General features: G+C 45.5%; 1 protein-coding gene across 1 annotated transcript in view; it reads right to left on the bottom strand.

Annotated features, from left to right (window-relative positions):
- Positions 1-1,087: 1,087 nt before the first annotated feature.
- The window catches only part of Vstm4 (V-set and transmembrane domain containing 4), an 82,162-nt gene continuing 70,191 nt past the window's right edge, over positions 1,088-13,058 (bottom strand). Inside the window, exon 8 of the mRNA XM_032918811.1 lies at positions 1,088-2,368. Within this exon, the coding sequence (XP_032774702.1) occupies positions 2,243-2,368 (126 nt within the window). The 3' untranslated portion in view covers positions 1,088-2,242. The remainder of the gene's footprint in view (positions 2,369-13,058) is intronic.

The raw sequence follows: 13,058 nt of genomic DNA, 5'->3' as shown, positions 1-13,058 counted from the left end.
CATTCCCACAACCTGTGTAGCTGTGACCAGGACTTGAGAGAAAAAGGCTTAAGTGACTCTGTAACAGTTACAGTTTCTGGGCGGTTCTTAAAAACATGTATCATTCTGAGTGGAATGTGTTCATCTCTAAGCTTTCACTGTATTCAAAAAAGGGTAGGCTTGGGGGTCCATCACCTCTTCATTGCCCCACTCTCCACTTCACAAGTGTCCCTTTTGCCTGTGTGGCTAGGCATGCAAATGAGGAAATCTCTTTGTATCTGCGAGACACTGCACATACAGCTGCTGGCACCCTGTCAAACACAGTATTCTCTATGGTAACCACGGTATCAATGGTGTGCTAACAGTGGCTTTCCCCCTTTGGAAGAAGATGCTTTGGAAAGTCCTAGTACATTATTCCAGTCAGTCTTCTTCTTTTCTTTTTTTCCTTTCAAAATCTATGCTGCAGACACAGAGAAAGGGAACAAGATGCTGGTGTCATCAGAAAGGGTAGACTTCCGCACCGGTTTCCTCAGGAAAACAATAGCTGCTCCATTTGGACCCTTTCCTATAAACACCAGAATTATTCACAACGAACTCTGGATCTGTGGGGATTTTACTGCTAAAGGACTAAGTTTGCAGGACAAAATTTACTTTTAAAAGTTACTACAGGCTTAGGAATACCACTTAGAGGTAGTGGCTCATTAGATTGTGTACAAAGCTTTGGGTTCAAACCCACACACTGCAAACAAAACGTTTGGTTGTTTTCATTTCTTTTAAAATGCAAAGTGGCTTTAGCATGAATGCCAAGAGAGATTGTTTATGTACTGGCTTACAGTTTCCAGAATCTTCCAATGTTCGTTGTCCCGTGAAATCTTCCAGAATCCTAGGAGGAGTTAAATCATCTTTTTACACATACAGAAAATCTGAGGTGATTGGAGAAGGCCGAGAGATGAGCTCTGCAGGGATGCTGTGAAGCTCCTATTACCCCTTAAAAGGAAATGTTCAGCGGCTTCCCCCACTCCCACAACTTGTGTAGCTATGATACAAGTTGAGGTAATTAAAAACTCAAGTCCCACAGTGAGATAGAGGGCACAACTCACACACCAGCTGTGTTTAAAATAGATAATTTATCATATGTACATTGTAAAATTACAGGCCAAACAATGTTTATAGAGTATGGTAAGGGGCCACCGGAGTACACATACATCAGGAAGCATCCTTAATAGCACTTTGGAAACCAAGGTGACTCTCTTACTTCTATTAAGTCTGACATTTTTGTACATTGTTTAGGTCCACAGAGCAACTTCCCCCATGGACTTATGTCCCAAGGTCCCCTGACAGCCACCTAAGGCCATCATGGTTCTCATCCAAGGCTGAGATGGCCAAAGCACTTGCCAAGAGTTGGTTCCTCCTGGACATAGTTTCCTCAGTGTGGCTTGTCCTTTCATTTCTATGCTGAGGGAATGGCGAAAGGCTCTGCTCTCTCTGGAATGGGAGCTGACCGAGCTCGGCACACTTTGCTCACTTACGTGATGCACCCACTGGAACGGTACTCGAGTCTTAGGAAAAGAGAGAACGATGTCTTCCTAGGAGTCTAGGTCCGTTCTGCCAAAGGGGGACAAACACTTTACAATGCTGTTCTTGTAGCTCCACAGCCCTGGTGGACTATGGGTCTAAAGACATAGGCACCAGAATTTTCTGAGTCAGACCTCAGGCTTTCGACCATCAGCACCCCTGCCCTCACATGGCCAGCTTCAGAGCATCATTAAAAACAATGGATACCATCATGAGTAGCTGCTGCCATCACCACCAGTGACTTGCTGCTCCCTGGGTGTCCCAGAGCCTCAGAGAACTAGTAAGTCTGTACATCCCACCTTTCTCTGTGACCTTTGCAGGCATTTCCTGTGGCTATAAACTGGGCGCTTGATGTCTTAGACAGAGCAAGAGTGGCAGATTAGAATCAAGATTTAATTTCCCTCCTAAAACTTTAAGGCTCAGGAAGAGGAGAGGGTGATACGATTGGCTCAGCAGATGCTCTCAGAAGCAGAGTCCTTGCACTCAGGATCAGGCCAGAGACATGGCCAAGGGCTGGCTGGTCCCTTCTCTTCTGGGAAGTGTGTACCTCTTAGAAGACATCAGAATGCTGCCAGGAGAGGCTTCCCCATCACATTGAAGGCACAGGTGAAAATACAAAACTGGGGCGTTGTTTCTGAGTGTCATAAATAACTGGGAGCGCAGGTGACAGCCTGAGAGGAAGCCATCACTACAGCTGGTTCTCCTCGAAGAGGATCTGTGCATACACGGTGCTGGTGGGGACGCCTTTGGCAGCCTGGTGTGGTTTGATCAGCTCCAGCTCGGCGTAGGTCAAGTTTTCCTCGGTGATCTTGGGCTACGTGGAAAAAACAAACAAACAGCAAAACGTAATTCAAGGTGACTACAGTCAGTCATCCGCCGTGTGCTCATTGACCAAGAATATGTTTTCACGGTATTAATAGAGTGAGGAGGGAAGTGTGTAGGGGAAAATAAGTAAGAACATATGTACAGACCACTCACATTAAAGGTGTAGCTCGTGGCTCCATATAGAACGCCATGGTCTGCCAAGAGGCACTGTGGTTAATGTTTACGTTAGTATCAGTTACTCACGAAAGCCACTGGACTCTACCTCACAAAGCAGAGTAATAGCTATGGCCAAAAGGAAATATACACGACACAGAAACAAGCCTACCGGCAATTAATAATAAACTTAGAAAATTGACGAATGGTGTCATTACATAGCTAGAACTTCGGAGTATCCAGAAAATAATAATGAAGAAAATATGTAATACATGCTAACAAGTATAGAGGGAAGAGTGGTCATGAAACATTCTAATTTAAGTACTTTATTACTTAATAACACAAAAAGGGTCAAGCGTTGGCTTAGTTTGAGTTCCCATTGCTGGGAAGAGACACCATGACCGTGGCCAACTCTTAGAAAGGCAAACATTTAATTGGGGCTGGTTTATAGTGTCAGGGGTTCAGTCCATTATCACCATGGCAGGAAGCATGGCGGCATGCAGGCAGATATACTGCTGGAAAAGGAACTGAGAATTCCCCCATCTTGATCCAAAGGCATCAGAAGGAGACTGTGTGCTACACTGGGAGTAGCTTGAGCATAGAAGACCTCAGAGTCCACCCCCACAGTGACACACTTCCTCCCACAAGACCACACCTCTTAATACCACTTCCTATGGGCCAAGCATTCAAATACATAATCTATGGGAGTCATTCCTACTCAAACCATCACGGGCATCAAACTCAAGAAGTTAGGAAGTGAACAAAATAAGCAAAAGACCAAAAAAAAAAAAAAAAAAACCAAAAGAAAGAAAGAAAAACAAAACAAATAACAACAATAAGCAAAATAATTACAAAAACAGCAAAACCAGAAAATATACAAAAAAAACCCATCTAAAATAGGGTATTTGAAAGTACCCATAATATGCTATACTGAAAAAACTATCATTATAAAAAGGAAAAAAATATAAAAAAAGCAAGAACTAATAAAGCGGAAAACGAAAAAAGGAAACAGAATACGAAGGAAGGAAATTTTACATACTGTTAGAAGACTGCTTGTCTCAATATACTAAAAATCAAAATTGAAACTCAGGGTAAAATGATAATGTCCCAGAAAAACATAAATGACAAATGTTAAGTGTAGGAAAACTGAATTTGCTAAATACCCCCAGAGGGGCAGTAAGGAAGAGCTGCCTCTTTGCAGCACCGAGAGAGCCATTGCAGGGCATTTCTGAAGGAGGCACCTAGGACCATCTCACATCAGAGAGCACGAAGGAAGAAAACCTTGTTGGGTTTTAGAACAAACCCTGTGCTCATACACGGTTTAATTCGGATTTATTTAGGAGGGCTTAAGAGGCACGTAACCGCACTGACTATGATAGGTAATCATATATTCAAGTGGACTTCATTTGGGAAAGCAGACGTGGCTCAGTATTTTTAAATAATTAATAGTAAAAGATCGAAAGAGAGAAACACCGTGGTTCTCTCTGTAGATGCTGGAAAGCCACTTGGTAACACTGGAAAACTACTCCTGACAAAACCAACCTTTGAATGACAGAGTCACAGCTGTGTGTTTTCTTAATATGAGTAAGAGATGTTAAAGTTAATGAAAAAAAAATAAAAAACTGAGTGTGGTGGCACACACTTTAGTCCCGGCACTCAGGACGCTGAGGGAGGTGTATCTCTGAGTTCGAGGCCAGCCTGGTCTACAGAGGGAGTTCCAGGACAGCGAGGGCTACACAGAGAAGCTCTTTCTCAAGAAAACAAAACGATAAAAAAACAATTGGCAATCCAAGTCTGGAGATATTAAAGTCAGACAACTGAACTAGTTTAAATATGGTAATAGTGGGAGGTGAGTAGACATATGTATCAGTGGGACTGGCTAGAGACTCCAGAAGCTAACTGAGTGAATGCTATTGGACTATTTAGGAGAAAATAAAATAAAATGAAACCATGCCCTACATCACTCCGTAGAAGTTTAAAATATGTAAACTCCTAAAACTATTGGACGAACGCATGGAGAACTTTCAGGAAAATCATCTTAGGAGTAAAGATGGTTTTACAAACGGGACATCGTCCTGCTCTAGATGGCAAAACTCTAAATAGAATCAAAGAACGATCAAAAAGGAAAAAGGAAGATGATTGCGGCTCAGGTCTAAGGGGCTTACAGTTCAGCAAAGATCTGGACCAACAATCCTCTAGGGAACAAAGAAAGGGGTGTCAGAGACTACTAGAGGTTCCCAGAAAAGCAGGGGATGGCAGAGACCCCTGGTGGCTCCCAGGAAATCAGGGGACTGCAGAGACTGCCTGTGGCTCTTCAGAGAGGATGTACAACAGCTCTCACACAGACAAAGTGACACAGCCTTGCTCATCCTGACAGACCTATAGTTTTGCTCCTAGTTCTTTGAGAGCTTCATAGGTGTGTTCTCACCATGTTCACCCCTCCTCAACTCCTCCCAGATCCTCCTCTTGAGTACCCAGCTAACCTCGTGTTCTTTTTCCCATCCAATTCCAATGTGGCTCCCTGTATGTTCATGGACGTGTTGGCTTTCACTGGAGCATGGTCAAACTCTAAGTGGCAGCATTTGTAAAGAAAACTGACTGTCCCAGCGGTCAGTTGCCAGGAGCTCCCTGCCTGGGGCTGGACCTTCCCCGTCACCTCCTCTCTCCAGTTTGGTCTGCCTTGCATGGGGCTTGCATGCTGACACAATCGCTACCACCGGAAGTCACAATTTTAAATCACATTTATGTGTGACTTTTTGTCTTTAAGTTTCCAGACATGTTTTAAGCTGCCCAAACTATCATGTCTTCTTATCTACTCCTGACGAGATTATTTTTGGGAGCAAGCAAAGAAAAATGAGTGATCCTCACGTTCTTTGGTGGAAACCTGAGAGTTTATAGAATGGAACATATGATGTTGTAATCTTAAACAACCACAGAGCTGGGGCCTGGGGTGTAGTTCAGTAGTATGCTGATCCATGTGCATGACCTGGGATTTGACCCTTGGTTTCAAAAATCATTTAAAATCGATGGAGCTGTACATAGTCTGTATAGTGTCATTTGTGAAAACATGTGTGCTTGCATGTATGTAAGCAAACATATCCACATGTTACCCTTGGAAATCAGCAACTGGAGAACCCAATAGCCATGATTTCAAGGGGTATAAATTGGGTTGCTGGGGACTCATACCTTAATATATATTCTTTGCTTAGTATAATTTGGATATTACCAAAGGCTTCTATTTACCCGATGGTGCACTGATTAATTTAAATTTGTAACCAAATAAGTAGAAGTGGTCGCTAATGTATCAATATTCTCATTTCAGCAACTCTGCATTTCGAGTCTTAGATGTCAGACTTGAGCTTTCGGTTTTCAGCCTTTGTTTTGCTGTTATTTTGTGTCACGCTCTTTTAAGACAACAAGCACACAAAACCTACATGCCTCTATCTTTTTCTTTTAGACAGGGACCATAACAAAGAAACCGTTGACAAGGAAGGGATGTTTCTCAAACGGGATGTCAAAGCAGAGAGCCTCTGTTCTTTTGAGACAAAACACCACGAAGACCGGAACAAGAGGCAAAAGGTAAACGAACTTCATGCCAGCACGTCCGGCCGGAGTGATTTCGAGCGAGCGAGCGACTGGCACAGGTGTTCCAAGTTCCAAGTTCAAAGTTAAGCACATTTGTAGGGATGGGGTCTCTGCTTTCCTTTTGACACCAAGTCTTTTTACACTGCTTCTTAGCCGTCCACACTGTACCAAGCCAACAGACCCCGATGTGCGCTCTGGCTTTTGCTTAATTACATTTTCACACTACAACGACTCCATTTAAAAAAAAAAAACACCACGTGTCTTCCAATAAGTACTCAAAACCCAACTCATGTAAATTTTAGAACCCAGGTTTATGAAATCACATTGTCCAGTTGTTTTATTGCATTACTGCGAAGCTGTATTGTTTTCTAGCGTAGATTATCTGCTTATTCTTAAGTTATTTCATTACGTTTGGATATGAAAAATAACACCCGCTTCCTCAGTACAGGTCACCAGGCTGGCTTGGCTGATGTGTTGTTTTCATACATTTTTATGATGTTCCTATAGTAAACATAATTTAATAAAGCCAAAGCACACTAAATAAATAATTGCATCTAGAAAAGCAATAAAAACAAATAAAATTAGTACTTTCATAAGTGGGAAAGGTACTTCAATTACTGCTACAAGCAACAACCCTCCATAAAATGTGTACAACCATTTCCCCTATGCATATTTCTGGAGTGTAATAATTTGATTGAAGATATGAGGTGGCACGCGGGAGGCTCGGGAGTGCGAAGTGTGTACGGTTTACAACGGATGATGCATAATACTGGTGTTTGGCACCTCTGAAGGACACCATCGTTTTCTGGCAGACGCAGTGGGTTGGCACTATCAAACATGTGGTAACTACACTTCCCAGCTCGGTGAACTGGAAATAAAGTCCTCGAAGGCAAGGCAGGCAGGCAAATGTATTCTCCTCACTCCTTTTTTTTTTTTCTATCGGCTGTCTTTGTTTATGTTGATACCTCAGTAAAGCTTATGCTCCTTTTAACAGGGAGGTTAGGGATCTGTAGAAAGGCCTTGACTGCTAGAGCCCAGGCACTGTTCTTGTAGCCTTGGCTAGACAAGGCCTACTTAGCTGAGGCACCATCCCCAGTGTCTATAGCAATTCCAGTCCATGTCAGAAGTACTGGGTCTATGGAGTGGGCCAGGAAGCATCCTGTTAGTTCTCTACAAGCCACCAGCTCTCCAAACAGTACTCTTCAGGCCTGTGTGGAGGGGATAGACTTACAATCAGTCCTCTGTATCTCTCAGTTCTGCAACCAACTGTGGGTTAAACATGTTTGTGGGAAAAGCCGCATCGTATTAAACATGTGGGTTTCCATGTCAACCCTACACAATACAGCACACGGACTCTTTATAGTTTTCCTGTTTGCCTCTGCATCGCCTTTTGGTAGGTGAGTCATTAAGGGACGACCTCAAGTGAACAGAAGACATGCAGAGGCTACGCTGCCAGGCAGGTATGCACCACTGTCTGTCTTTCGGTTTGCATGGGGAGTTCTAAAAGCCTTCCTGCAAGGAATAATCAGAAGGCTGGATATGTGCAGGCATCACACCTAGAGCACAGGCTTCAGCCAATCTACCCCACTGCTTCCAAGCTCCCTTGAAGCAAAATGAAAGCATAACAGGAACTTCCAAAGTGGGATCCACAGAGCTCTGATCGAGCCACGCATTATACACAGATGCTGCTGAATTTACTGGAGGCAGGCAGTAGGACTTCCTGAATGGTCAGAAGCACCTCTCCAGTCTGGTTTCCTCCTCTTCCTCCTCCTCTTCCTCCTCCTCCTCCTCCTTCTCATCCTCCTCCTCCTTCTCATCCTCCTCCTCCTCCTCCTCCTCCTTCCTATTATTATTATTGTTGTTGCTATTCCTTCTTCCCCTCTTCCTCTTTTTGTTTGTTTTTTTTTTCCAGACAGAGTTTCTCTGTGTAGCCTTGGCTTCCTAAAGCTCATTTTGTAGACCATGCTGGCCTTGAACTCCCAGATATCTGCCTGCCTCTGCCTCCCAAGTGCTGAGATTAAAGATGTACCACCACCACCCTTCGTGGTTTTATCTTCTTTTGCCTTTCACCAAGGCCACAGAACGACCTAGTCAGGTTCTCCTTTTGTCCCTCAAAGCTACTGAATGTCCACGCCTTGAAATCCACAGGGTTTGTACACGTATCAAGGCCCTCAGATGTCCAAGGCCTTTGTGTAAAATGTCATGTTCTGTGTACTCGTGTTTGTCCCCACATGCTCTAGTGCACTTTAAATGACTTCATCCCCAGATGAATTACAACAAGAGGCACAATGTAAATGCTCGGCAAATAGTTGCTACACTGTATCATTTGGGAAATCATGAGAAGCAAACAGTGGAAAGTCTGTCCAAGTTCACTACAGATACAATTCCCCCCTGTGACTGGTTGAGCATACAAGATGCAGAGTCTGCCCTCTGTGTGCAGCCACTCGGACCTCACACATCCCAACCCTTTGCCTTTTGTCACCCGTGATCTCCTTTTCATACATTTTACTCCCAAGGGAGGATCCTTCTTACAGCTGGAGGGAGGGTCTTTCAGCAGTGGGTGACGGAGAAGAGACAGTAAAGCATCCTGTATCTGAGGCAGCAAAATCTTCTAGCTGGTATCGCCGTGATCATGTTCATAGGGGAGGGGAGGACAGCTTTGGCATGGCCCTCACCTGCCTACAGAGCTGAGTGTCAGAGGAATTTGGACCAAGTTCTAATGCCAACCACTTGACTTTTCTCAGTTCTACATCTGTGCGCAGGAACAATAGTGACTAGCTCATACTGAGTTTTGAGTGTGTAAATGAAACACATGCATGTGTTTTGACACAGCCCCTGCCCCATAGAAAGGACTAGACACATAAGGCAGCATTCGGACACCATCATTTTCCCTCTGCAAGCTAAATGTCATCTACCTATACACGTGTCGAATCCTTGACACACCAACAAGAACTGTGTGGGCCGTGCAGGCCAGGATCTTTTTCGACAGGAAGAGATTCTGGGAAATTAATTATGGGCAGAATTAGCCCCTCCCCATCCAAGTCCCATGTTGTTTATCCCACACCATCTCAGAATGTGAATGGGATTGGAGATGGGGTTTTGAAAGTAATAAACTTGTTAAGACGGGGTTGGTAGAGGCAATGCTAATCCGATGTGACTATTCTTTACAGCATGAGAATAGGACACAGGCTACTTAAAGGGATGACACAGCCATGTTTATCTTGGACTTGAAGCCTCTTGGGGAAAACATATCTCTGGTGTGTGAGTTACTTGGTTTGTGGAATTTAATTATGGCACCCTTGTGTACTAATCTATTGGTCATAGTATAGACAAGGAGGAGATGCTTTCTTTGGGGGAAAGACCTTCTCATGAATGGGCACATAGTAGGACATAGTGGCACATAGTAGGACATAGTGGCACATAGTAGGACATAGTGGCACATAGTAGGATGTGCCATGTCACCTTCATGGGGAAGGGAAGGAGAAGCCTAAGGTCTGCTGCTATTCAGTGAGGAAGCAAATGGAACTGGAAGTAGAAGGCTCTGGATCCCCTTCACACGATCCTCCCAGACGCCTGCTTCCCTGCTGCCCTGCCCTCTACGGCTTGGCCTCCGAGTTGAGGTAATTCCAGCTAAGCTGTGGGGAGTCCACTGAGAGCCAAACAGGGACTTAAGCATGTGCGCTGTCTGGGGAGAGGGATGGTGGGCTCCATTGTGAGGAAGGAGTGAATGACACCAGCTGTTAGCGGCCAAATGAAGCCTCCCGACCCCCCAGTTAGGAGCCTGGCTGCCAGATGACCCAAACCCCAGTCTGGGTCAGGAACTCAGCCTAAACTCACTCTCACCTTTCTGACTGTGCACACGTCTGAGGAAGGAGGCTGGTTCTCTGTCAGTGTTTCCTGCCCAGTCCCTACCCCGTCACCTGCCAGCCACAGATCAACAAGGCCACTTCGGTGCTGCCGTAGCTGTTGCCCCTCTTCCCTTTGTGCTGAGGACACAGGAAGCAGCAGAATGACTGCAGAGAGGTGGCATCTGGAGCTGCTGAGGCAGCAAGGATGACAATTGAGGCCCATGTGTTCAGGGTGGCAGAGGGAAATGAGGGGCAGTGCCTGTCTCCGACCTCAGGAAAACCCCAGAGCAGCCAGGGAGTCATGTGGGTGGGTCATTGCAGGTGCTACTGTAAATATACAACGATAGGGGACTTTTGTGGGCTTTTTCCTGTTTCTCTAGAGTAGCTCACAGTGGGACAGCTGGGTCATACGGCAAATGTAGGCGTAGCTCTTAAGAAACTGCCAGTCATCCAGAGGGTACCGTTTGCTCTCGCACTCTCTCACCTGAGAAGTTCCACTTCCTTAACGTCTCCTAGTTCTTCTTTACTCGTTTTAGTAGGTGTCAGGGGCACACAATGCCCCATCCTTGGAGAACCCACTAGCCCTACACTTAAACCCAAGTTGTCATTGATGGCTATGGAGCCAGGCTCAATTCTCACACAGCATGATGCCCCGTGATCTCAAAGGCTGCAGTCCATTCTTTGCATCCTAGGCGTAAGGGTAAATGAAGGTCTTGGAGCCCGCGATGGCCTGCCTAGCCTCATCCATCTGCTCCACCAGTGGTGAGGAGCTGAGACCACAGAACCAGTGTGGCCCGCTTCTCTCAGCTCTAATTTAAGCCTTTCCCTGCCCCAGTTTAGGGTGCTGGTAATGGAAAGTACACCATGGGGAAGAAATGGCTCGACTGCTGACACCAGGAAAACCAACCTCAGAAGATCGGTAAGTTACGCCTCTCTTCACAGCACACGTACTTCGAGCTCCTAGTGTGCACATTCTGGGGGTTTCATCATCTTGTGCACGGGTTTCCATGGAGTCAACCGAAAGTTTCTTTTCTGGGTGAGCAGGGATTTAATGATCTCTTATGCAGACTCCTGCAAAACGATACTTTCCAGTAGAGACTGCAGCTGGACGTGCGTGTTGAATTAACTTTGCAGGAATAAGAGAGAAATGCAATTGCGGCAGCTGCCCATTGCCAATGTGAAGAGTTCAGCCAGGTAATACTATTACCACAGCAACTGATCAATACTCAGGACACGGGAGCTCTGCGCTCACGTCACCTTAGCACTCCGATGTGAGATGGAGCTCTACAGAGTTGCAGAATCAGGAATCCACTTCCCCCAAGAGACCACATGAATTGTCAGGGGCAGACTTCCTCTTCTCCCTTAAAGTGCTCATTTTTTATTCAACAGAGAAGGAACTGGTGAGACGCAGTCTCCCTGAAGCCCCCCGCACACATCCACGGCCAGCGAGAATGCTGCAGCTAAGTGTTTAGCACATTCTGCTCTCCCTGACCCAGAGCCTCTGGACTCCCTGAACATCCATTCTCAGGAGAGGAAAGTATTGTGGCCAACGTGCCTTGGACATGAACTTGGCCTGGTTGAGCGGCATGGGTTGCTTCCAGGCATTGATGTTTATTTAAAAAAAGGATTTAGAGTTTTCTGGTGTGTTTTTAAATAAAAATAGACGAGGAAATATAATAAAAGTAATATTTTTCCAAGACAGACGTGCTAAATGGCCCAGAGTGGCTATGGGAGGTAGCTCAGTTTGCTGGCTGAGACTGGGTCCTTTTTGGGAACAGAGCTCAGCAGCGCACTGATAAGTAACTTTCACCATCCCATTCTGTTCTCACCTCTGCCACGTGAGGTGGGCCAACAGTCACACTCATATCACAGACAAGTAGCTTTTAAAAGTAGGAAGCTGCCAGGAGCGCTGACACACGTGCAATCCCAGCACGTGGGAAGTGGCGACAGGAGAGTGATGAATTTGAGGCCAGTATGGCCTATATCAAAAAACAAACCAAACATGGCAGAAGACGGTTTTATGGCACCAGGTTCATATGGGTTCAGAAGTCTCCATCCTGCCTGGGATCCGGCCCCTGGGAATGGCACATGGACAGTACAGCATCTGAGCACAAGCTAATACACACAGTTGGAAGCTAGGTGATCCAGACAGGCGGACCGCAGTCTGTTTCCCTAGCAACCAGCATCAGACGCCCATGGGAAAAGAAGCAGAGGACCATTAGGTCAACTGCACGAAGCTTGGATACAACACTCAGCAGGCAATGTGAGCTCCAACGGAAGAATCTGAGGATGAAGGACATAGCCTGTTTCATGTATCAAGTCTTATCAGACAGGCTTATGTTTGAAATGCATGCGGTTAGCTGCAAGATGAAGCCGAAGGTCGAACGGGAGGGAATGGAGAAGTTCAGGTGACTCTCGGTCAGTCACCAGGTCAGTTCATCCGCTCTTTGGGGTAGAGAGTCTCTGCTCCATGGTAAGAGTATGCTAGTAACCTCTGAGATGATTTATGGTGCTAGGATCAGAGGTCCAGGTAGACCAGTAGCCTCAAGGCCTTGAATCATTTCTATTCCCAAAGCCATCATGGAGCTATAATGGCTCACCAAAAACCACCCTGACTGTCTGAGCCACATCCAGAGACACAAGAGACCTAAATGTCTCCATGGCACATAATACACACTTGCTCTGTTGCCTCAGCCTGGGGGTTATACCCATGGTTCTCACCTCGGCTTCCAACCTCTTGTGCTTACATAGGGTCTGAGGTCCAACAGTCCAGTGTGCTGGAGGACTACAGGAAACAGAAAAGTCTGAACTCGGGAAGAAGTGGAGACAAAGCTTTCATCTATTGAAGTTTGTTAACATCCTAGGCTGGATGGACTTGCCAGGAAGTCCCCAGTCAAGCAAATTCACACAATGGTTTTAAGCCCAAAGAGTCCAAAGGGCACTTATTAAAAGGCATCCTTCATGTATGTTCAATAAGATGGAAGGCCACATGCCCAGGCTAACAGGTCTTGGGACAGTCACAAGTCACCATCCATCTAGGTAATATGTTGAAGTCAGCACAGAAGGACCAAGGACAAACCTTATAGGTTCAAG

The sequence above is a fragment of the Rattus rattus genome, chromosome 13 (genome assembly GCF_011064425.1).
Source record: "Rattus rattus isolate New Zealand chromosome 13, Rrattus_CSIRO_v1, whole genome shotgun sequence".
Classification (NCBI taxonomy): Eukaryota; Metazoa; Chordata; class Mammalia; order Rodentia; family Muridae; genus Rattus; species Rattus rattus.
The sequence above is the reverse complement of the archived record's forward strand: the minus strand, read 5'-3'. Positions and strand labels throughout refer to the sequence as shown.